Here is a 27078-nt window from a genome sequence, read left to right as displayed (position 1 = left end):
TTTCAGACAAAATATTCTTGCCTAGTAAGTGATCAAGACATGCTTGAAGTATTCATATCCCATGTTTACAACTGGAGAAGAACTTGGGGATATCAAAGTAAGGAACAATGTTAAAATAACTAGGTGTTCAGAAAAAGCTGAGTATTCTCTCTGAAAAGAGACATGAAAGGTATCACATCTAGCCTAGAATGGAGGGCTTACCAATTACATTATTAAGATTAATGAAGTGTTTATGTGGTGCTAGGCACTATTTTAAGTATTTCATATGTATTAACCCATTTAATCCCTCTAAGTTTGTTTCTTGGGCTAATTAAACTGAGAGCCTCATACAGCTATTTTTCAAACTCTAAAAGTAGTTTGAAGGGAGGTAAACGTAAAGAAAGAAGATGAAAACAATTTTTTTAAAACTCCAAAACTTAAGAGAAAAATCTTTTTCCCCTGAAACTTACTACTTGCCAACTAATGTTAAATATTTTAGAACTAGGGGCGCCTGGGTGGCTCAGTTGGTTAAGCGACTGCCTTCGGCTTAGGTCATGATCCCAGGGTCCTGGGATGGACCATGGCATGGGGGCTCCCTGCTCAGTGGGAGGCCTGCTTCTCCCTCTTCCTCTGCCTGCTACTCTGCCTACTTGTGCTCTCTATCTCTGTCAAATGAATAAATAAAATCTTTAAAAACAATACAAAATGTTTCAGAACTAAACAGACCTGTTTCAACCTAACTCAATTAATTATTTAGGTGACATTCTAAAAAATTGTTCTTGGTTAGGTCTGTCTAGAATAAACTACCATAACAGTTTGTAAGATGGCAGCTGCCACAATAATCATTATTATTATTTTGTTACGTAAATATGGCTAGTTTTAAGACAACTTAAGAAGTGTTAGAGGACATTTATATTGCAAAAGGATTTGTGCTTCAAAGAAAATGATTCGGTACACTTTATTTAACTTAACTTACAATACTCGTGCTCGCTTCGGCAGCACATATATTAACTTACAATACTCAGTTGTATGTAATTTTTATAAAAACATATCTAGTATGTATACAAAAGTAACTAGATATTGTCCTCCTTCTTCCTATTTCTGCCTGCTTCAAACCACTTGGGTCTCCCTCTAATCACTTGAATATTAGTATTCCTGTCAAAAGAAGGTAAATGCAAGTAAAAAAGAAGTTCATAATCAGCTGATTTTCAAAGCTGGATCATAAGACTCATATTACTAGAAACATAATCAAAACAGACATTTTCTTGAAACAATTAGAGCTATGTTTCTCAATCTGTTTTACACTATAACATATAGTAAAAATGAAATTGGTATGTCATGTTATCATAAAAACATTCGAAGTTGCTGGAAAAATCAGGGTACCAGGGACTCCAGCTGCCCTGGACGATGCCTCACTGCCAGAAAGACTAAAGGAATGAGTGTCTCTGCACACCTACAATCTACTGAGAAAACAGTGTGCTAGGCACCACCACTTGCTAGGTACTAAATAAGAGTAAGACAAGCTTCCACTACTAAGGGCTTTGAATGACCCTGCTGTATGGATCAGAGAATTCTAAAAAAAACCTGAATTTAAAAACAAAAAAAAAAACCAAAACCGAATTTCCTACTCTTTTTTTTTTTTTTTTTAAGATTTTATTTATTTGACAGAGACACAGTGAGAGAGGGAACACAGACAGGATGAGTGGGAGAGGGAGAAGCAGACTCCCTGCCGAGCAGGGAGTCTGATGCTGGCTGAAGCCAGATGCTTAATGACTGAGCCACCCACGTGCCCCTGAATTTTCTACTCTTAAAGAATAACCAGGATATGATTATATTTATATGAAGTGTCTAGAATACTCAAATCCGTTTGGACAAAAAGGAGATTAATGGTTTTAGGAGGCAGGGGAAGGGAGGAATTGAAACTGACCACTAACAGGTAAAGGATTTCTTTTTGGGGTGACAAAAATGCTCTGGAATTAGATTGTGGTGATGGCTGCACAACACAGTGAATTAGCTAAGAACCACTGAAGTGTACACTTTAAATACAGAGTTTTATGTTTTGTGAAGTATATCTTAATAAAAAAAAGGTGCTATTAAAAAAGTGAATAGTATACACTGTGCTATAAAAAAGTGAATGAATATATATATGATATATATGGTTATGAACATGCTCCCTTCTCTATAAAATTATATAATTACTGATCAACGCATTTTTAAAAATACTTAATATTTTTAGTAAAGAAAAGTTACTTAAGCAACTAGCATAATCAACATTCTGTTGATTATCTATGATTTGAATAACCTATTTCAGGGCTTCCTATATCACTTTGAATAAGTAAAGATTATTTTTATCCTTGTATTATATACTTGAGCAGTAGATTAGTTACATCATTAACTCACTGTGAACTAAAAATTCATCATTTACATTAAGTGGAAAACTGGACAGAATAATTTTAAGTGACATTATTCATTGCTTAGAAAATAATTCATCTAGGACTCCTGGGTGGTTCAGTGGGTTAAAGCCTCTCCCTTCTGCCCGGGTCATGATTCCAGGGTCCTGGGATAGAGCCCCGCATGCTTCCTCTCTCTCTGCCTGCCTCTGCCTGCCTCGGCCTGCCTCTCAGTCTGCTTGTGATCTGTCTGTCAAATAAATAAATAAAATCTTCTAAAAAAAAAAAAAGAAAAGAAAAGAATTCATCCAAGAAAAAGAATTACAGAAAGAAAAACTATAAGTTGATTAGAAATAGGATTAACATACTGAAAAAATAATAAAATACGAAGCAAGGGTACAGTGAAATCTGTAGTCTTTTCTCTCACTCTGAAACTTTACATTTCTTTGGAAAAACCACATTTCTTGGGGAGCCTGGGTGGCTCAGTGGGTTAAAGCCTCTGCCTTCGGCTCAGGTCATGATCCCAGGGTCCTGGGATCCCCAGCATCAGGCTCCCTGGGAGCCTGCTTCCCTTCTTCTCTTACTGCCTGCCTCTCAGCCTACTTGTGATCTCTGTCTGTCAAATAAATAAAAATAAAAATATTTAAAAAACAAAAACAACAACAACAAAAAAATCCCCCCACATTTCTTAAAAGATTGTGTAGGGTCTCTGAATAAAATTCAAAGACAACTTTTCTTTGGAAATGGACATACAACCATACCAGAAATAATTTTATGCTAGAAGAGTCATTTCATAAATGTCTTGAAAAAATATTATTGCTTTCTCAGTTTTCATTTTTGCTACATAAACTAATGGCTGAACTAACTCACAAACACAAGAAACTGAGAAAACCCCTGTGGTTGCTAAGCACACAGGACACATGCTACTAGCACTGAAGGGTATTTACTTTCTCTTAGTGGTGATGGATATACTGAGGTTCTGAAGGTTGCTTTACACATCAAAGTACTCAGCACTATTCATTTGTGATAGTTTTATGTCAGAGGATGCAGGAAGAGTTTGGTAATGGAAGATGAGTAATGCAGGCTTTTCACTCGATGAAAGGTCATAAGTTTATTATTGAAGTAAGAACAAATTTTGGAAGATTTCTGCTAATGTAATTGGACCAACAGACTTTTGGACAAAAAAGGAGGAGAAATAGAGTTCTCCCTGAACTCTCACATTAGCTGATGAGCAATCTTCAGAGTATGTATGTATATTCCTATTAAAAAAAAAAAAGCTAAAGTGTTTATAGGTTCCCTCTGGTAATCTCAGATGATTGAGCAATTTAGAATGTTCTTTATTCATGGGAAACTTGTAAAGACTGTGACTTTCATGTGGAAAAAAAGAATGGTCAAAAGGAAACACCCAGTGATTCTGATTTTAGTTTTTATTAAGGCATTTTAAAAGTTTAAGCAAACATCAGATGTCTCTTTAATTTGTTAATAGGAGAGAGCAGGGTGTGTGTGTGTATGTTGTGTAATACTCATGCATCTTGGAATGACTGAATGCTTGTACTTAAAGTTTATATTTACATTCAAATACTCTAGGTGTGTGGCTATTACTCAGCACCTACACCACCCATGAGAAATTTTATTTTGATCACACATTAGCTATTTCAAAGAAAACAGATACAACTTTAGCAAGAGTTGAGCCAACTTTTTTAAGCCCTATAGTTATTAATCAGTATTGAAATCTAAACCTAGGTTTGGAATCAGCTGATCACTACCATGTATTTCCATGTACTTATAGAAAGTGAGAACTTTTTTAGGTTTTATTAAAACATAACTAGGCCCATGGAAGCATGTAGCACATGTGAGAGTCACAGGCCATGTGGTGTAAAATGGAAAAAGCTTGAGAAATGCAGTTCCAAAGCAACAGAAAACAAGTCAACTACTTCATTCTTCCAAACAAGTCTTTCAAATATTTGAATTTGGTTATTGTAGTTCTCTAAAATAATCTCTATGTCCCTATGCCCTCAATCACTGCTCTTTTGATGTGGTTTCTGGACATTTTGATGACTCTGTTGCTCTATTCTTTTAATACTCTGAATCATCAATGCCCCTTCTAAAGAGCAGCACCCAGAAGTAAAATAGTGCTCAAAACAAGAGCTGACCAATGCACAAGAAAGAAATGGCACTTCTTTCTTAACACCAAGCAACTCTACCAACATTCATACAGGAGCTTTTTTTTAAAATTCCCCTCTCAGTCTATAATATCCCCATTATTTTGAAAGATTTTCCTATTAAACTGTATTTTTAAAGGAATAACTATTTTTCATAAGATCTAAATAATCTTAATATACTAAAATTCACATATTTCTGAGAAAAACAAAGACCCATATAGCCTTACTACAAGTAAACATATAATTACTATGCTATTAATTCCATCATCACCTGTGTCATTTCTGCGTCCATATCTAATGATTGAGTTTCCTCCTCATGATGGGTCAGGTTTTCCTGCTTCTTAATATGCCTGATAAATTTTTGACTGGTTGTCAGACACTGTCAATTTTATGTTTTGGGTGCTGGATTTTTTGGTATTCCTTTTGGTATCTCTGGTATATTTGCATGACGTGCAAATAAGTTACTTGGAAATATTCTGATTCTTTGAGCCTCGCTTTTAAGCTCTGTTAGACAAGTCCAGAACAGCCTTTAGTGCAGGGCTAATCTCACCACATTTTTGAGACACCCTGATGAGGACCTGACTTGATGTCCCATGTGTAAGGAACTGCTTGGAAACAAACTATTCTTGGCCCTGGGTGAACTCCAGGGATGTTTCTGTGAGATTCTTTGTCCTTAACAATTTCCTCATATGTATGCTCTCATCAATACTCAGCTAAAGTCTCAGGGGGAACCGTCTACAGATCTCTGAAACTCAGTTTCTGAGTAGCTCTCTCCTCTCAGATACCCTGTCAACAATTCTATTCTATTCTCCTCAGTACCCCCAAAGTCCAAACTGTCTCCTCAATCCATGGAGATTACTAGGACTTTTTAGGCTCTTCTTCCCTGAACTAGAGTTGGAAATTCTCTCCCATAAATAAAACTTGGAGAAGCACAGGGCTCACTTTTGTTTCTGTTCTCTCAGAAATCACTGCCCTGTGCTATTTGCATACAATATCTGAAAACCACTGTTTCATATATTTCATTCAGCTTTTTAGTTTTTTAAGACAAGAAGCTATACCCAGTCTATTACTCCATCTATTACTTCCACCTCCAGCTCGAGGTGGAAGTTTTGTTGTTACTGTTTAACACACTCAGGGCCACAGTCTGCAGCCACACAGGCTGTGGACTGTGTAACTCCAGAATACCATGTGCACACGCCCTTCTCCTATCTTTACCTTAAATTTGAGTAAAATGGCAGCCCTAATCATACTGACTTTTTAAAATGAGCTTGTAACAATAACACTCATATTTCAGTAAGAATAATAACTCAAATGAAGACAATTCCTAATTTATAATTGCTATGGTCTTGTTTGGCATTTGAAGAAGTGTTCTCATCAAAACCGTATCATAAATGATGATTTGGTTCCCACAAGTGAACCTAACATTATTGAAGTGTAATGCCTACAGTAACTGATTAAAAACACCTAAGCACCACTTATAATGTGGTTTTTGTGAGAAGACACAATTGGAATTCTAACTAGAGATTTCAATAACATACTTCTCTCCGTCGTTAATTTAGGGTTCACATAAGTTCACGTGGAAGAAGGTGGAAGAATAAGCATCAAAATCATAAAAATTCAGATGGACATGAGATAGATACTAACTTGTAAACTGTGTATTAACGCTGGGACAGAACTCTTTTTACCAATGTAAAACTATATTACAGAAGCATCTCTTTAAACATAGAGACTGACTTATGATTGCAGAATAAAATGTACTTACTCATCCAACTCTTCTTCTTCTGTTTTAGAGCTATCAGCATAGAGGTACTTGCTCATGTCCACAGGTCTTACATTTTTTCTTTTTGTAGATTGAGGAGGAGAGTCCTTTATAGTTACAAAAGTTTCTGGCTCATCGAATGGATTCAAATACTGTGAAGTTTGTATCTCTTTAAAGGGATTATAGCTATTACTATAAAAAGATTCCTCTGATTTTTTAGGTGATGTTGTTTCAGCGATGGGTTCTATAAAGCAATAGCAAAAAATGAATTAAACAAAATATTATCTCATATTTTCTTATATTCTTAGTGTTTACAAAAATAATTCTTAATTAATACTCAATGAGGCTGAAAGAGTCAAAACAACAATACATTTTAGAGGGGCTAAATTCAGAAGATGTGTTACCTAAGATCTTTGTCTACTTCTTCAGAATGCTGCTCCCTCAAACAGTAGCTTTGAACAGGCTATTTTTATTTTTTAATTTAATTTAATTCTATTTTATTTTATTTTATTTATTTATTTAAAAGATTTTATTTATTTATTTGACAGAGATCACAAGTAGGCAGAGAGGCAGACAGAGAGAGAGAGGGAAGCAGGCTCCCTGCTGGGCAGAGAGCCCAATGCGGGTCTCGATCCCAGGACCCTGAGATCATGACCTGAGCCGAAGGCAGAGGCTTTAAACCACTGAGCCACCCAGGTGCCCCTATTTTATTTTATTTACAGGGGGAGAGGGGGAGGAGGCATGGAGAGAGGGAGACAGAGAATATTTTTTTTTTTAGCTTTACAATTATATTTTATTTTATATTATTTTTAAAAATTTTTTTTCAACAAAGTATTATGGATTTTTAAAAAAAAATTTTTATAAACATATAATGTATTATTAGCCCCAGGGGTACAGGTCTGTGAATCGCCAGGTTTACACACTTCACAGCACTCACCATAGCATATACCCTCCCCAATGTCCATAACCCCACCACCCTCTCCCTACCCACCTTCCCCCGGTCACCCCCAGTTTGTTTTGTGACATTAAGAGTCTCTTTTGGTTTGTCTCCCTCCCAATCCCATCCTGATGCATTTATTCTTTTCCTATCCCTCTAACCCCCCCTCCCCGCCCGTTGCATCTCCACTTCTTCATAGCAGGGAGATCATATGATAGTTGAGACAGAGAATCTTAAGTAGGCTCTGCACCCAGCATGGAGCCCAACATGGGCTTGATCTCACAACCCTGAGATCATGACCTGAGCCAAAATCAAGAGTCAGACACTTAACCAACTGAGCCACCTAGGCGCCCCTAAAATGGCATCTTTGGATACCCTTGGAGTCTCTAGTATTATTAGCATTACAGTATCTAATATTTGAAATTTTAACCTTCCTAGAGGATAATTCTATTTACTATTTTATTTGCCTATACTAGTTTGCCATCTTAAACTGATATAAAATACACTCGTTTTTAAGAACATAAAGTGGATTAAATTTCGAAGTTGTCTTTGGTAGCTACAGAAGCAGAGACCACTCAGGGAACTGAAAATTCACTCTGGACTGTATCAAATATATACCCACGTATCACTGAATTTGTTTCGCAAAGCCTTCCAAGAGTAGGTTTCTGTATGCTACAAGACCTTAAAATTTAGAGCTTTTAATGAGATGGGTTGATTTTTTCAATATAACTTTGATCCAATAAGTACTCTATTTAGTAATGTAAAGGACTAACATAAGAATTCTCATGTAGAAAGCACTACATTAAAGTCATATTGACAAGTTGATAGATATGTTACACCAAATTTTTCTAAATTTTATTATTTTAAATTTCATTTTGAAAACCAAGTTACCCTTAAAAATAAAATTCTGACTCCTAGCACAAAGAACTACAATAACATCATGTTCTCCAACAATACTTATGAAGTGCTTAGTACCAGCCTTTTTCTTATGTGTCTTAATATTTTATTTTATTTTTTATGTGTCTTAATATTTTAAAACAAAACTAGAATTTATAATAAAACTGTCTAATATTTGGTTACAGATTCTGATGATAAATGTTTTCCCAGGGCGCCTGGGTGGCTCAGTGGGTTAAGCCTCTGCCTTCGGCTCAGGTCATGATCTCAGGGTCCTGGGATCGAGTCCCGCATCGGGCTCTCCGCTAGGCGGGGAGCCTGCTTCCTCCTCTCTCTCTCTCTCCCTCTCTCTCTCTGTCTGCCTCTCTGCCTACTTGTGATCTCTCTCTGTCAAATAAATAAAATCTTTAAAAATAAATACAAAATAAATAAAAAATAAAAAGATGAATTTCTCTGATTTAAAAAACAAAAAAAACCCACAATGTTTTCCCAGAGAAGTTTAAGAAAACTAACAATCAAAAGGTAGTTTAAAAGTTGATTTTAATTATGCCATGCAATTCTGACAGAATACTCTAGAAGGCAAAAAACTGATTACTGAAATTCTCAAGAAAAATAACTATTTCATAAGTGACTTCAAACAATTTAATCCAATTATTATACAAATTTCATGACTGACATATTTATGACTTTCATATTTTAAAGTCAAGCTCCTTTTACTTATACTTTAGACATTAGCCCAGAAAACTTATTTTGTCTTTATACTGGAGAAAAACCTCTGAACTGAAATTCCATAAACCTTGAAAAGCAATTAAAAAGTGTGAAAGAGAATTCATAAAATCATAATAAATACTGAAATGAATTTAAATAAATCTTAAATTTTAAATTTAAATTTAAATCTAGACTACTCTAGAGAAGAGACACAGTAACTAACTTTTTTAACACCAGGATAATATTCAAACTTAACACTTCATTAGATTCTTTATAGTAATGTAAACAAGGCATTTTCTTTTCTTTATAGGGGAAAAGAGGCTAGAAAATTTTTGCTTATTCAATTTTTATTAAGAAATATCAAGTATCAAATGCTTGAGAAACTGACAAAACTGGTCAGTGGAAATAAGATTTTTATTTTTACTTCCAGGAAAAGGATTGCAAAAATTGATCTAAGCAAATTCATCAGTTACAAAACCAAAAGCAAGACAGTATTCAAACTACAGAGCAGGGTTTGAAGATGACAGAAATGGTAACAAAGGAGGGTTTAAAATGAGATTATTTTATATAAAAGCTAACAAACACATTTAATAACTTTCTAAGAGGGTCACTGAAGCACAGAATGTCATGAATGTAAGAGAAGAATTGAAGCTATAAAAGCAAATAAAAGAACCACCTAAACAACTCAACACATTATTTTTTCCTCAAATGCTTTTGTTACTTGAGGATGCAGATTTTCATCAATAAAAATTAAAAAACTACTTCTAAAAAACAAGTATTCTTCTATTAGAAAATACTTAGACCAAAGACTCTAAGAAGAGTATATTTAAAGAAAATATTGGTTGTCACACTTTTTTTTTTTTTAGTTCTATAGGCATGGTTAAAGATTCTGAATCAGGTTGACTAAACTCTCCTAAATAGAAATGCTGTATTACGTCTTACCTGCTACTCCTTTCTATACCTCAGAAAACAGACCCATATATATTTTTTAAAACTATTTTTATTTCACTTTGAAATGGAAAGCTCAAATACTGATATCTCAAAATATTTTGGTAATATTTTTAAAACTCAGAAAACTCAGATGGATGTAGTATACAATTGAGAAGAAGCCATATGGTCAAAAGAAGACAGTAATTAGGAATCTTAGCTCCAACTCCACTTCCATTTACCTAAAGTTTTTGTTCAAATCAGCGAATTCCTCTGGGCCTCCACTTCCTAATCTATGAGAAGAGGCAGCTGAAGTAGATTACTTCTAAGATTTATTACAACCATTGACATTTAAAATTCATTCTCAATATATACAGCTCACAAACAACAAAAAAAATCTCATTAAATTAAATTTATGAATTTAGAATCTGGTAAGAAGGGAGAAAGTAAAGGATGAGAAGGAGAAATGGATTACAAAATGATATTGGTCCAGTAAGAGTAAATCTTTAAGTTAAAACCTCATTTTCACCATGACAGGTAGTAACAAAATTCTTCAAAGCTCATGAGGATTTCATAAGAGCAGTCTAAAAGATGTACACACTGGTTAATCATTCTTGCATTTACTTTGAATAAAGTTTAATTAAACAGAAGTCTCACTTCTTCAACAGCTCTTATCTAGGCTTTAAGAGTTCAAAACTACTTGAAAAGAAAAATGATTCAGGAAAAAAAAATTCCGTGGATGTATTCCTCACAAGTATGTTGTATATATGATTGCAAGAGTTTTCAATCTTCTTTTTGCTCCATGCTATTTACATGCACAACTTACTCTTACTACTTACTATAATTCTCAGCCCAAGACATGGAGTGAGGGAGTTCATTGGACTCTGCAGGAAAGGGCAGAGGCACTGAGAGAGGGAGAAGCCGTTCCACAACCCCAATATCAGCATGTGTCACAACTTGACCTTACTTGACAGACTAATCTTTTTTTTTTTTAAGATTTTATTTATTATTTTGACAGACAGAGATCAGAAGCAGGCAGAGAGGCAGGCAGAGAGAGAGGGAGGAAGCAGGCTCCCCGCTGAGCAGAGAGCCCGATGCAGGGCTCGATCCCAGGACCCTGAGATCATGACCTGAGCCGAAGGCAGAGGCTTAACCCGCTGAGCCACCCAGGCACCCCTTGACAGACTAATCTAATGAGACTTTACTATATGCCAGCTAGTTGAAACACTGTCATCTCTAACATTAGAGCTTTACCAGCTAACTTGACCAAACTATTAGAGTATTTAAAAATAACCCCCATGTAGAAGGTGGGTAGAGAGGAAGGGTGAAATAGGTGATGAGGAATCAGATTACACTTATCGTGATGAGCACTGAGTAATGAATAGAATTGCTGAATCACTGTTTGGTACACCTGAAACCAATGTAACAATGCATGTTAATTACACTGGAATTAAAAAAAATAAACCCCATGTAAATGTTTATGTAAAGGTTTCTTTTTCTTTATTCAATGGAAGCTACCCAGATTTGTTAATCAATTGCATTGAACACAATATCATCATAAACAAAAATTATTTTGAATCTTTAAAAAAAATCTCTTCCTACATTACAATTCAAGATTATACTTGATTGAATTCAAGATTCAATACAAGATTGAAGTTGGCTTTAAAAAGACTTTTAAAAGTACAGAAAAAAACTCATTACCTTCTGAGTCAGGATCTCCAAATGGGTTTAATTCTGCTACATCAGGATCACCAAATGGATTTAAAGTCACAGTGGCCAAGTCCTTTTCTGCCTCATCCAAAAAGTTGAGTTTGTTGATAAGCTCTGAAAATAAATGTATGTGTTAGTTCACTATGACTGTAAAGTATAATTCCTGATCATTCAAAAAATATTTCAAATTGTAAAAATTCACACTAATAATACCTGCAAATAATAAGACATAGCATTTTACCTATGGCAGAATGCCATTCATGTATTTTGTAGCATACCAACATTTTCAAATAAAACAAAACAAATATATGCATATTAATTTGAAAATTATATCAGATAATGAACCAGAGAAACTTTCATCAGTCTAATTTAATTCAATAAAGTGCTGATTCTTAGAAGAATATCCTTCAGTTCTAAATATGAATAATTCAAATGGGTTTAATATAAGCAAATATTTTAAAGACAGTATAGTTATAATATATAAGCTAGCTGAAGAAATATGCCATGCTATATAATCAATTATTATCTTAAAGATATTTCTAAATCACTGCCTATCAAGGATACTGTTATAAGGCTTTGCTAAAGATGGTAAGTATTGTTGTCTGTTGGTACGCTACAAATTACCAAAGAAAACATTTAAGGAAAAGCACAAAGACAAAACTGACAGCTAATAAATACAGACAGAAGTCAAGAGGTAGCAGGTCACAGTAAATACAGGCAATCAGAAGCAGAAAGAAAGGAAGAAGCTCTTAGACCTTCAGAGGAACTGGCTGATTTAGCTGAAGGCATATTTGCTTGCTTTATGCAGTCATCTTGATCTTCATCTAAGCTGCTCAGAGCATTCAATTGGTTTACAATTTCTGTAAACAGAAGCCAGTCGAGACAAATGTAAGGTAAGGTCATTTAATTAAAGAGCCACAGAAGCATGCTGTTACTCAAAAAGACAAAGAGAGGGGATGTTTGGTTAATCATGAGAATACATTCAGAGGATGTTATTTTGATGGACTATAGCAGATGTATTTAACGGAAAGTGACGTTGTACTCATATTTTAAAATAGAAAACATTTTGTTAAATTTGTTATTAATACAACATCTATGTTAATAAACACAAAACAAAGATAATAACTCAAGAGGCTGACATTGGCTTTAGCAACCTCATGTTGTATTTATAAAACAGTGCTTTAAATGCATGTTAGAACAATAAAAAATGTCCCCTGATAACTACAGAAAAAAAGTACTATTTGTTTCATATTATAAATGTAAGCTAAAGGTTTTAAGAGTTTATCTACATGAATCATGAACAGAAAAAACACTTGTTCATGTTCTAGAATTTTAAAAATCAGCACAAAATAAGAAGAGCAGGCAATAGCTACTATTTTCTACAGCAATTGTTCTTTTATGGGAACTCTTGAGTATTAGCTTTAGAAAATCTTACAATTTAGCCAATAAGAAACAAAAGGTTAGATAGAAAAATATTAAAATAAGATAGAATTCATTTTGTGCATAAGTAGAATTTTTTAACATGAGTCATATATATTTTGGACAACTCAATATGTGTAATTATCATTCACTAAGTGAAAATTAGCTGAAAAAAAAAAAATAACAAAAGCCTAGTAGGGTATTCTAGTTAATCCTTGCTGTTTCCAAAGTTACAACCTGGGAATAGCTTAGGTATTAGGACAAATCAAACAGGTCGAGATCATTCAGTGGGAAAGAAAAAAAAAATAGTTAAAAGTAGAAAAGAGTTGTAAATTCAGCTTTAAAAATTGTGTTAACACTATGAATCTAAGTACACATTCTAAATTTCATTTAAACTAAATCACATAATAGACAGTTGTAATAAGGTTGTCTTCATCCATTCATTTGTTGTTGAATAAATATTTATCACTCTGTGCCAAGTATTATCCTTGGGACACAAAGATGAGAAAAACATACATGGCACTGTCCTCCTGGAATTTATATTGTATAAAAATACAAATTAATATTGAAACAGGCTTAGTAAATGACTATTAGAGTATTAGATGGTCAGAAATACAAGTGTTATTTTACAGATCTTTGAGCTAAATATATATACAAATGTGATAAACTTATTCAGAGAATACATTTTGCGTACAAAAATACATTTGAGATGGTCATGTAAACCACAGAATATAAGGAATAAACACAATACCAGCTGAATTCTTTGAGTGATTTTGAATAGTAAGAGTTGGATAGTCAGACTTTATAAAATGTCTTTTTCGTTTTATTCTGCCAACGGTTTTAAACCCCACTCTCACTCAACCTAGTAAACTCCTCATTAAGATAGAGCTCATCCATAAATAGATCCTTTACCTCTCACAGATAGTTATAACTTGGTAATTTTTAAGGAAATATAACGGGATAGAGGATCAGCGTTAAGTGGTTACAAGTGCATGACCGACTTTTTTCATTTATTACTAGTTACATATTATTAAAAATTTGCAAATGATTTTTAACTTTGGAAGCATGAAAAAAGAAATATTAACAACAGCAGCTAAACTTTCCATTCCTCCTAGAACTTCTGCTTCTAGACCTTTCATTCATATTAACAAAGTGAAAGGTAATTCTGTTTAGCTATACCTATACTTTCTCTATTTGGCATGCAAATAAATGTTAATTCAAATCATAATAAGAGGCAACTTCCAAAGAAATATCATTTACCTATTTAATAAATATTTATCAAAAACTTGTTATATATCTTTGGTAATACCTGCCCTCATGGCTTTATAATTTTGTGGGATAGGTAAGTGAAGCATTATATATTATATGATAAGAATGATAAATATTATGATTGTGATATGCATTACAGGCCATATGAAATTGGAAAAGAGGCAGATAGCTCATTCTAAGTTCAGGAAGGCCTTCTGAACTTACTTAAATTTGAGCTAATCCAAGACATTATTATTATTATTATTATTACTAATAAAAGAAGAAATGGAGAGCATTCTACAGGACAAAAGGGAGATAAATGAGAACAAGACACATTTGAAGAACTGCAAGCTGTATGGGGTCTAAGATGCCAGAGGTGGAAAACAGAATGAGATGAGGTTCGCAAATATCCTATTCTAAGATTATTGTGGTCAAGCCAAAGAATGTGATCTTTACTCTGAGAACTATGGGAATCCACTGAAAAATCAAAATGTATATTTTAGAAATATCACTCCAGCAGCAACATGGTGGCGGCATTTGGAAAAAAAAACAGGACAGGAAGAAAGAAGATGAAGTAGTTCAGCAACACCACTCCAAGAAAAGAGGCAATCAACAAATATTTGCTAATTAAAGAATAAATTAAGAATATAGATTTGGCAGTTAATTTGATGTGAGGGATAGGGAAAGGAATCTAGGACAAGTGCCAGCTCTCCCTCTTGGATGACTATGTGGATAGTATTCTATTACTGTGATGGGGGCTATTCAGTTCAGAACATACCAAGCTACAGGTGCCTGTGAAACTTCCATGGAAATAATTCAACTGGCAGATACAGATAGTGGTCTGAAACCCAAAATAATTTTGTTATGTATTTCTCCCTTTAAAAAAGCACTTTTCAGGGCACCTGGGTGGCTCAGTCGGTTAAGTGTCTGACTCTTGATTTGGGCTATGGTCATGATCTCAGGGTGTGAGACTGAGCCCCACATCAGGCTCTGCACTGGGCATGAAGTCTGCTTAAGATTCTCTCTTTCCCTCTTCCGCTTCCCCCCTCCCTCTCCAAAACAAAAATTAAAAAAAAAAAAAAATTAAACTACTTTTCTGTCTTTATAATTTCCCATAGCCAATGTATTTAAAATATATAATCAGAAAAAAGTTAAAAATTTAAAAGACTTATGACAAAGATTTATCCCCAGAATTGTTTGAAGCAGGAAGCTTTCTCAGTGGTATACTACCTTGACCAAAACCCTTCCTGGACCAATATATTTATATAATACTGTATTACTTTTTATTATGGTCTGGTTTCACCAAATATTTATACATTTGAAAAATGCTAAGAATACTATGTAACAGCACAAATTCCTATCCCAGTGCTACTCAAATTGAGCAATAAACTTGTACTGTAAAACTTAGTTGTAGCAACAGTGTATTATTCTGGACTTGCTTCACATTGGTGAGAACAAGAAGGAAAACTAAATTAGGGGCAGGCAATCAAAGCAAAGGGTCAAGTAATTTGAGACTCTCCTTTAGTTAGGAAGGCAAAAGAAGATAGAAATTGACCACAAGAGATTATCACACTTAACAAAAAAGGTAGTTGGGGTGGTGGCATTAAGAGTAGGTGATGTCTTCCTTTTGAAAAAGTCTATAGCTGAGTTAAAAGAAGAAAAAATAAACTGCCCAGAGCTAGAACATCCTTGCAAATCTTGCAGCATCCTCACTGTTCTCTCTAAAGCATAATAATATTCACTACAGTTCTATCTCATTTTAAGATGGTCTAAGAGGGTAACCTTTCAGCTTCCTGGAAGAGTCATGGTTCAAAAAATGTCATTTTTCTCACAGGCTCAGGTCCATAAATATTTGACTTATGGATATAACTAATGGGTTTAATAATATGATTTTTAATCCCATGGTGCATCACAATGGAGAAAAGAGGGGCTACTTTAGGCAGAAAAGAAGACATTGAGAAGTCTGTCCCCAGGACCTCCAACACCTCCCTCTTAATTAATTAGTAGACCTTAGTAGCATATTAATATGATCAAGTTCCTCCCGATTTTTTAGTTATGCCCCTCAACCATCAGCCTTTTCTAGGTCAGACTCTCTTAATCCTCGTAAGAAAACAACTTTATAACAGTAGTCCACAATTTCTCACCTACCATTTGTTCTTCAACTCATTGCACCTTTTTTTTTTCCACCTTTATCCATCCCCTTTTCCAAAACTGCTCTCAGGTCACCACTGTATAGTCTAGATGGCAAGTACACTAGATACCTGTCAGCTCTTATTATACTTGAACTCTGTATGAATAAATGTGATTAGCCCTTCCTTCCTTGAAATTCCTTCCAGGACAATAGTACCACCTGGTTTTCTCCTATCTCCTTGATAGTTCTGTCTTGGTCTCATTTAACAGTAACTATTCTTCCCTCTACCTCTTAAATATTATCTTAAATATTATCTATTCCCTAGAACTCCATCATTGGTCCTTTTTTTTTTCTCCCTAAATTTGCTCTTTCTGGAAAAATTCATCAACTCTCCTGGCTTAACCTACCACAGAAATGCAGACTGATTTACTACTGGGCACTTTCACCCTAATAGACCTGAGACATTTCCTTCACACACTTACACAAAAAATGGAATTAAATAGCTGTGTATCTATGTCATGTTCATCTTTCAACTGTGAAACACAGCAGTTTTTAGCATGGCTGGAACTTAACACATGTGAATGAATGAAGGAGTGAATGAACTGAATGAGTCATAATAATTGGCATCATATTTGTAGTGCCAGTAATACCTGTATTTTTAAATCCTATATGTTTATCTATATTTCTATCTATGTATCTATACATGTATCTAGCTATATTTCATTTACCTATCTAAGTGTTATGGTTTAAGCCATCACACCAAAATTTGCTGGCTTAAAACAAGTTACTATCCCTCACACTTCTATGGGTTGACTGGACTCAGTGGGGTGGTTTATTACAGTTAGATGGTGGCTGGAGCTGAAGTCATTTAAAAGCTTAAACTGGACTTGATATCCAAAATAGGTTCTCTACTTGCATGTTTGGTATTTCAGTTGAGAAAGCAGGCACAAGTGGATGCTGGCCATGCATATCTCTTTCCCAAAGTGTCCTGTCCACATAGCTAATTTGGAGTTCATCTCAGCATAGCATTTCAGGGTAGCTGGACTTTTTTACATGGCAGCTGGCTTTCCCCTAAGCATTCTTTATAAGAGGGCCAGGCAGATGATATGTGGCACTTTATGACTTAGCTTTTTAAGTTACAAAGTGTCACTTCAGGGCTAGCCCAGATGTAAGAGAGAGGACTACCAAAGGGCATGAATTGTAGGAAGAATGGTTCACTGGAGACGATCTTTGGAGACTAGCTACCACACTAATCAATAAATCAGCAAGTTGAAAAGAATTTATTTTCTTACTAATCTAACATACTTACTTACAAAATTTTTACATTACCTACCAGTATTTTACAAATGCATGTATATGAAAGGAACAAACTTTAAATTATGTAATTCAATGAATTTTGATAAATGTATACACCCATGTAACCCAAGATCCAGAACATTTGCATCACCCCCTAGAGTGTTCTCATGTCTCTCTTCAATCAATCCCCAAACCCACAGGCTAACACCATCACACAGGATTGGTTTTTGCTTCTTCCAGAACTTCACAGAAATGGACTTCTTACATTCAACATAATGGTTCTGAAATACATCCATGATGTTGAACATAACAACTATTCATTTTTATTGAAAGGCATTCCATTCATGAATATACAGCTGACCTTTGAACATGAGTTTGAAATGTGCAGGTCCACTGATACTAGATTTTTTTCAATTCATACAGTACAGTCCTATAAATAAATGTATGTTCCTTATGACTTTCTTCATAACATTTTCTTTTTTCTAGCTTACTTTATTGTACAAATACAGTATATAATACATATAAAACAAGGGTTAATCAATTGTTTATATTATCGATAAGGCTTTTGGTTAATAGTAGGCTATTAGTAGTTGAGTTTATGGGGAGTCAAAAGTTATAATGGATTTTCAACTATCCAGGGAGTTGACACCCCTCACCCCCATGTTGTTCAAGGGTCGACTACACTACAGTTCATTTAGCCACTGCCCTATTGATGTATACCTGAGCCGTTTCCAGCTCAGGGCTACTATGAATAAAAATGCTATGAACATTTTTGTACAAATCTTTTTTGTGGCCATGTTTTCTTTTTTTTTGGATAAACATCATGGAGTGGAACTGCTGGGTCAGAGGTAGCATATGTTTAGTGTTATAAGAAATTCCTCAAGTGATCATACCATTCATTACATACTTTACCAAAAATGGATGAGAGTTCCAGTTAGTGCACATCCTTGCCAATATTTAGTATTGCTAGTCTTAAATTATAACCATTCTACTGGGTGTGGGATTATAATCTCATTGCGATTTTAACCTGCTTTTCCCTGATCACAAGTCTTGCTGAGAACATTTTCATGTGATTATTGGACAGCGATACAGCTTTCTTTGGGGGCCACATATACAATTTTTTGCCCATTTTCTTAAAAAACAGGGTTGGAGCACCTGTTTTGCTCAGTCAGTAGAGCATGCAACTCTAAATCTTGGGGTTATAAATTCTAGTCCCATATTGAGTGTTGAGGTTACCTAAAATAAAATCTTTTAAGAAACATTTTTAAAAATAGGGTTGTGTTTTTACTACTGAGATGTCAGACATTTTAAAAAATCTATTCTAAGCCCCTGGCCCGACTTATCAAAAAGAAAAGAGAAAGGACGCAAATAAATAAAATCATGAATGAAAGAGGAGAGATCACAACCAACACCAAAGAAATACAATCAATTATAAGAACATACTACAAGCAACTCTACGCCAACAAATTTGACAACCTGGAAGAAATGGATACATTTCTAGAGATGTATAAACTACCACAACTGAACCAGGAAGAAATAGATAACCTGAACAGACCCATAACCAGTAAGGAGATTGAAACAGTCATCAAAAATCTCCAAACAAACAAAAGTCCAGGACCAGACGGCTTCCCAGGGGAATTCTACCAAACATTTAAAGAAGAATTAATTCCTATTCTCCTGAAACTGTTCCAAAAAATAGAAATGGAAGGAAAACTTCCAAACTCATTCTATGAGGCCAGCATCGCCTTGATCCCAAAACCAGACAAGGATCCCACCAAAAAAGAGAATTACAGACCAATATCCTTGATGAACACAGATGCGAAAATTCTCACCAAAATACTGGCCAATAGGATCCAACAGTACATTAAAAGGATTATTCACCACGACCAAGTGGGATTTATTCCAGGGCTGCAAGGTTGGTTCAACATCCGCAAATCCATCAATGTGATACAATACATTAATAAAAGAAAGAGTAAGAACCATATGATACTCTCAATAGATGCTGAAAAAGCGTTTGACAAAGTGCAGCATCCCTTCCTGATTAAAACTCTTCAAAGTGTAGGGATAGAAGGCACGTACCTCAATATTATCAAAGCCATCTATGAAAAACCCACCGCAAATATCATTCTCAATGGAGAAAAACTGAAAGCTTTTCCGCTAAGGTCAGGAACACGGCAGGGATGTCCGTTATCACCACTGCTGTTCAATATAGTACTAGAAGTCCTAGCCTCAGCAATCAGACAACAAAAAGAAATTAAAGGCATCCAAATCGGCAAAGAAGAAGTCAAACTATCACTCTTTGCAGATGATATGATACTATATGTGGAAAACCCAAAAGGCTCCACTCCAAAACTGCTAGAACTTATACAGGAATTCAGTAAAGTGTCAGGATATAAAGTCAATGCACAGAAATCAGTCGCATTTCTTTACACTAACAACAAGACAGAAGAAAGAGAAATTGAGGAGTCAGTCCCATTTACAATCGTACCCAAAACCATAAGATACCTAGGAATAAATCTAACCAAAGAGGCAAAGAATCTATACTCAGAAAACTATAAAGTCCTCATGAAAGAAATTGAGGAAGACACAAAGAAATGGAAAAATATTCCATGCTCATGGATTGGAAGAACAAATATTGTGAAAATGTCTATTCTACCTAAAGCAATCTACACATTTAATGCAATCCCTATCAAAATCCCATCCATTTTTTTTAAAGAAATAGAACAAATAATCCTAAAATTTATATGGAACCAGAAAAGACCTCGAATAGCCAAAGGAATATTGAAAAAGAAAGCCAAAGTCGGTGGCATCACAATTCCAGACTTCAAGTTCTATTACAAAGCTGTCATCATCAAGACAGTATGGTACTGGCACAAAAACAGACATATAGACCAATGGAACAGAATAGAGAGCCCAGAAATAGACCCTCAACTCTATGGTCAACTAATCTTCGACAAAGCAGGAAAGAATATCCAATGGAAAAAAGACAGCCTCTTCAACAAATGGTGCTGGGAAAATTGGACAGCCACATGCAGAAAAATGAAATTGGACCATTTCCTTACACCACACACGAAAATAGACTCAAAGTGGATGAAGGACCTCAATGTGCAAAAGGAATCTATCAAAATCCTTGAGGACAATGCAGGCAGCAACCTCTTTGACCTCCACCGCAGCAACTTCTTCCTAGGAACATCGCCAAAGGCAACAGAAGCAAGGGCAAAAATGAACTATTGGGATTTCATCAAGATCAAAAGCTTTTGCACAGCAAAGGAAACAGTTAACAAAACCAAAAGACAACTGACAGAATGGGAGAAGATATTTGCAAACGACATATCAGATAAAGGGCTCGTATCCAAAATCTATAAAGAGCTTATCAAACTCAATACCCAAAGAACAAATAATCCAGTCAAGAAATGGGCAGAGGACATGAACAGACATTTCTGCAAGGAAGACATCCAGATGGCCAACAGACACATGAAAAAATGCTCCACATCACTCGGCATCAGGGAAATACAAATCAAAACCACAATGAGATACCACCTCACACCAGTCAGAATGGCTAAAATTAACAAGTCAAGAAATGACAGATGCTGGCGAGGATGCGGAGAGAGGGGAACCCTCCTACACTGTTGGTGGGAATGCAAGCTGGTGCAACCACTCTGGAAAACAGTGTGGAGGTTCCTCAAAAAACTGAAAATAGAGCTACCCTACGACCCAGCAATTGCACTACTGGGTATATATCCTAAAGATACAAACGTGGTGCTCCGAAGGGGCACGTGCACCCGAATGTTTATAGCAGCAATGTCCACAATAGCCAAACTGTGGAAAGCGCCTAGATGTCCATCAACAGATGAATGGATAAAGAAGATGTGGTATATATACACAATGGAATACTATGCAGCCATCAAAAGACATGAAATCTTGCCATTTGCGACGACGTGGATGGAACTAGAGGGTATCATGCTTAGCGAAATAAGTCAATCGGAGAAATATAACTATCATATGATCTCTTTGATATGAGGAAGGGGAGATGCAAGGTGGGGGGGTTTGGGGGGAGGTAGGAAAAGAAAAAATGAAAAGATGGGATTGGGAGGGAGACAAACCATAAAAGACTCAATCTCAAGAAACAGACTGAGGGTTGCGGGGGGGAAGGGGGACGGGAGAGGGTGGTGGGGAAATGGACATTGGGGAGGGTATGGGCTATGATGAGTGCTGTGAAATGTGTAAACCAGACGATTCACAGACCTGTACCCCTGGGGATAAAAATACATTATATGTTTATTAAAATAAAAAAATTAAAAAAAAAATGGTTAAAAAAAAAAATCTATTCTGAATGCAAGACTTGTCCGATATCTACTTGGTGAATATTTTCTTCTGGCCTATGACTTACCTACACATTTTCTCAATTATCTATTTTGATGAGCATGAGTTTTTAATTTTGATGAAAGTAAATTTATCAAAATTTTCTTTCATGTTTACTCGCCTATGTCTTATGTATGAACCCTCTGTCTGCCTCAGGTCATAAATACACTGTTCTTTTTTTTTTTTTTCTGCCCAGAAGCTTTACTGTTCTAGCCTTTGCATTTAGGTCTATGATCAACCTTAAATTAATGTTTGTATATCCTGGAAGGTAGGAATTGAGGCTCATCTTTTCCACACAGACATCTGGGTATTTCAAAATAATCTGTTGAAAAGACTTTCCTTTCCTCATTGAATTATGCTGCACCTTTGCTGAAAATTGGCCAAATAAGTTTTGGGTCTATTTCAGAACTTTCTGTTTCATTCCACTGTTCTATGCCAAAACCACACCATATTGATTACTATACCTTCATAGTAAATCTTGCTGTTAAGCAGTATTATTATTATGATGCTGTTCTTTTTCAAAATTGTATTGTTATTCAGGTCCTTTGCATTTCCCAATACATTTCAGAGTCAGCTTTTCAATTTGTTTTGTTTGTTTGTTTTGTTTTGTTTTTTAAGCCTGCTAGGATTATGACTGGCACTGGGTTGAATCTATAGATTGACTTGGGGAGGACTGAAATCTTAACTATATTGAGTCTTCTCATCTATAAGTGTAGAATATTTCTCCATTTATTAGGGTCTTCTGTAATTACCTTCAATATTGTGTTACAGTTTTCAATGTGGAGGTTTTTCTACATCTTTTGTTAAATTTATTTCTAACTATTTATAGAATTTTTAGCCTCAACTGTAAATGGAATTATTTTGCTAATTTCATTTCCCAAATGTTTGTTGCTCATATACAAAAATGCAGATTTTTCTATATTAATCTTGTATCCTATGGCATTGCTAGGATCTCCAGTATCATGTTAAACGCAAGTGGTGAAAGCAAACATCTTTGCCTCATTCCCAGTCTTAGGAGAGAAGTATTCAGTATTTTACCATTACATATGATATTAGCTGTAGCTTTTCATTAATGTTCTTTTATCAAAATGAAGAAATTCCCTTACATTGAAATCTTGCTGAGAAACTTGGTACTGAATTTTGTCAAACACTTCTTTATGTATCTGTTGAGGTGATAACATGGTTTTTCTCCTTTATTCTGTTACCATGGTTAAACCAACCTCGCATTCCTAGGACAAATCCTCAGAGAATGCATATCAGTACTTAGAATATTCATTGTTTTCTGGCTCCTCCCCTAAATACTGGAGTGCTTCTAACTTTTTCTTCAGAGCTCTTACTTCCATTCTGGCCTTGTCAGATAGGCTCTCAGTGTCAACAGAATTCTCCTGGAGTTTCCTAGGGAGGCAGGGAGCCTTAGAGAATGTTCAGTTGTCATTAGTACAAACAAAGCAACATTAATTAGGGTTTAACAGTGACACAGAAAGGAGGCTGAAGTTGTAATCTGTATCTCCTGCCACTTCTGGTCTCTGAGTCGACATATTTGAGTTCTGAACACGAGGAGGAGATATTCTTACTGTCTTTGGTCTCTCTTCCTAGCATCTCAAATTCCTTTAAAAAGGTGGTAGTTGTGATACCTTATCAACTTTTTAGCTCAAGGGATCATAAATGCCCCCAGCTCTCTGATTTTACCCTGTTTTCAAACCTCAATACCTAATAATAGGTGCAGTATTCCAGAAATTCTTATCCTTTATAAAGAACTGCAAAATAGATGGCCATTTTTATTCTATTATTTTATAGAGCCCACAGCAAGCCTATGATTTTGCTCATTAGTATCCTAGGTACTGGAGAGTAAATGGCGAGGTAAAAACCAGAAGCAAATTAATGGATGTATTATTCTCTGACCAGTGTCCCAAGTTCATTCTGAGAGACCTTCTACTCAAAGGAGGAAGACCTATTTTTTCCCCATTCATAGTCCTAGTGAGTAGGACATGTAATGTTAGAGGGCTAAGGCATCCCATAATCAACCTTGGCTCTTCAAATATGAACTGTTAATCTCCTCTACTACCATCTATGCTTAAGATTATTTCTCTGAAATTAGCCACTATGTCACTCTTCCTCCTCCCAAATTAACTTTACAAACTATAGGAAATGGAGTAATAAACACCAGACAATAGTGCTTATGGTAAAAATGATTTTAATTTATAAACTGCATCTGGACGGGAAGACACTGAATGGACTATATATCTGATGGAAGGTCACAGTTTTGGGCTTCTCTGATTGTGGACTCTTTTAACTAGGCATTTCGGTTACAGAAACCCTGGAAACTATACCTATTAAATGTTTCAAAAGATACCAGCTCTTGTGCAGCATGGATTCTAAACCAAGGCAATCCTGCTTCTAACTATGTGAACTTGTCTCCTTGTACCTAAGCTGTCATGTGGAGACAGAGGTAAAAATAATAGGACCTGGGATGTTTTGAGGACTCCAGTGAAAACAGAATGCTCTGCTGGCAGGCTGCTGTGTTTCTGTGTTTCCAATACCTTTCTCTAAGTGAATCTAATGCTTAGTCTGCATGTCTGGTTGAACCTAAGTAAAATCCTTGGTTATCTTTGCAACAGCTTTAAGTATACTGGTATCTTTCCAGTATTTCATAATGTCTGAGTTTCTCCAATAATGCTCTGCTATAAACTGCTTCAGTTGAACCTGACTTTCTGAGCTGTATTCAACAGGACATTGTTATTTATGGAGGAATCTTTTTTCTCTTCTTGTTGATATGTGTTCAGAAATTCAACAGAAATCCTAAAGATGGTCATATTGCCATATAGCAGTTCATGAATTCTGAGGTTGCCATATGTAGATAGAGGCACTGATTGTTTTAAAGCCATACATGTTTTCTAATACTGGCTATAATAAACTTTCCCATTAATAGGCTTTGTTTCTCCATCTCCAAGGTCTATTATTCCCACTACATTTCACTGATTCTTCTAATTGTAATTCAAAACTTCCATGCCCATTTACTGGTGCTGCACCTCTTAGTAGAACACACCTGTACATAACAGTATCAATAAAAGGTTTCTGTCTAAGAGCTAGTTCTAAAACATGTTTTCAGTTAGCAGTGAATTTTGTCTCAGACAGAACAGAGTAGAGATTTTTGATCAATCCAAGTACAGATATCATGAATTTTTATTTATCTTATAGCAAAGACTGTAATTTCAGAATATTTGCTAATTACTAGTGATCTAACAGCAATATTCCATAAGAAATCACTGACTAAATGATTAGCTTCTAGATATCAATCTAAAGTATCACAAAATAATTGTGATAGTCTGTTCCCTCAAGAAGTTTGCAGCTTAGTTGGGAAATAATATACCCATATAATTTTTATTGATATGTGATTGCATTTTATGCATTTATATTGCAATGTATAGACATAATTAATAGAGATGAAATTTAAAATAAGATTCCTTCCTCCATAAACATTCTGTCAGCAATTTCAAAACTGCAAGGAAGAGCGAATATAAGCTGTGTTTAAACTACTGCCACTTTAGGGCGCCTGGGTGGCTCAGTGGATTGGGCCTCTGCCTTCGGCTCAGGTTGTGATCTCGGGGTCTTGGGACTGAGGCCTGAGTTGGGCTCTCTGCTCGGTGGGGAGCCTGCTTCCTCCTGTCTCTCTGCCTGCCTCTCTGCCTACTTGTGATCTCTCTCTCTCTGTGTCAAATAAATAAATACAATCTTTAAAAAAATTTTTCTTCAAAAAAAAAAAAAAAAGAAAAGAAAAAAGAAACTACTGCCACTTTAACCAGTAAATAAAAATACCCACCATACTTTATTTGTACCACGTTTATAAAATGCATTCATTTTGTTTAGTCCTAACCTATTGCTTTAGCATTACTGTTGTTAAATTTTAATATCTTTTCAACTATCTTAAAACTACTTTACCAAAACATTTTTAGAGTGGTAGTGCTGGTGCTAAAAAAAAATTCCTGAAAGATAATAAGTTTGGAATGGAATTTACATGTGCTAAAAAATGCAACTAAGGAAGCCAAACAACTGCCATAACATGGTGCTATTAATTTAAGTGACTATACTCTGCAAATATAATAGAGAAAAAAAAGTAACTTCAAAGGAAAAATATGCTACAATGACTGTGGATTGACTTAAAAGCATGCATCTAATCACCACTGTTTCCACCTACCCTTACTCCCTCAACACATATTTTGCATTCATTACTTTTAGAAAACTAGTCTTGAATTATTTAAGGTTTGAATTATGTCTCCTCCAGATCACATGCCTTCCATAAAATGGGACCACTGTACCCTGAATAAGGTAGTACATGAATAAAGGTCAAATAAATGGAACAAGATAATAAGCAAGAGTGATCACTATGGGCTTTAATAGCAAACGGAAGTCCCTTCATTGATTTATGGCCTTTCAGTTAACACATCTTAAATTCTCAATATGTTCTAGACAATGTGCCAGAAGCTAGAGATGAAAAAATTACTAGAACGTAGTCTCTACCTTGAACAATTTCAGAAAATGGGGAAAATACATAAGTAAATAACAACACAAAAATAGTAAAATTTCAAAGAAATATTGGATCATCACAAGTTGCATTAAAACAATTTCTCTGATTAGGGTCAGAGGATTTTAGGCTATCTAAAAGAAAGGTATTCCTCCTACAAGAATTTTATTTATTTTTATTATTTTATTTTCCAGTGTTCCAAAATTCATTGTTTATGCACCACACCCAGTGCTCCATGCAATACGAATTTTAGAAAATAAGGTGTATGTGTATGATTAGGCAATAAGGGTTACTATGGTCGAAAAGTTTGTGTCCCCCCAAAATTCGTATGTTGAAATCTTAATTCCCAATGTGATGGTATTAGGAGGTGGAACTTTTGGGAGAGGATTAGGTCATGAGGACAGAGCCTTCATGAATATTAATGCCCTTCTAAAGGGGGCCCCAAAGAGATCCCTTGCCCCACTCCACCACGTGAAGAATACAACAAGAAGTCTGTGACCCAGAAGAAGGCCCTCATAAGGTACCCATCTATGGTATTTTCTTGTAGCAGCCCAAACAGACTAAGACAAGGGTTTAGCTATAAACTCTAATTATTACTCAATATTTTCATTATATATATATCAAAAATAATGTC

General features: G+C 35.2%; 1 protein-coding gene across 4 annotated transcripts in view; it reads right to left on the bottom strand.

Annotated features, from left to right (window-relative positions):
• EHBP1 (EH domain binding protein 1) overlaps nucleotides 1–27078 on the bottom strand; it is a 339190-nt gene that overhangs the window by 177665 nt on the left and 134447 nt on the right. For 3 of the 4 annotated variants that reach the window (XM_080813773.1, XM_080813772.1, XM_080813774.1), the window contains exons 8-9: nucleotides 11458–11580; nucleotides 6294–6534 (exon numbers count right to left, since the gene is read on the bottom strand). In XM_080813773.1, coding sequence (XP_080669899.1) covers nucleotides 6294–6534; nucleotides 11458–11580 — 364 coding nt within the window. Of the gene's footprint in view, nucleotides 1–6293; nucleotides 6535–11457; nucleotides 11581–12221; nucleotides 12327–27078 lie in introns of all 4 variants that reach the window. The other variant, XM_080813775.1, reaches the window with a different exon arrangement.

This window comes from Martes martes (assembly GCF_963455335.1).
Source record: "Martes martes genome assembly, chromosome: 9".
In the NCBI taxonomy this organism is placed as follows: domain Eukaryota; kingdom Metazoa; phylum Chordata; class Mammalia; order Carnivora; family Mustelidae; genus Martes; species Martes martes.
The sequence above is the reverse complement of the archived record's forward strand: the minus strand, read 5'-3'. Positions and strand labels throughout refer to the sequence as shown.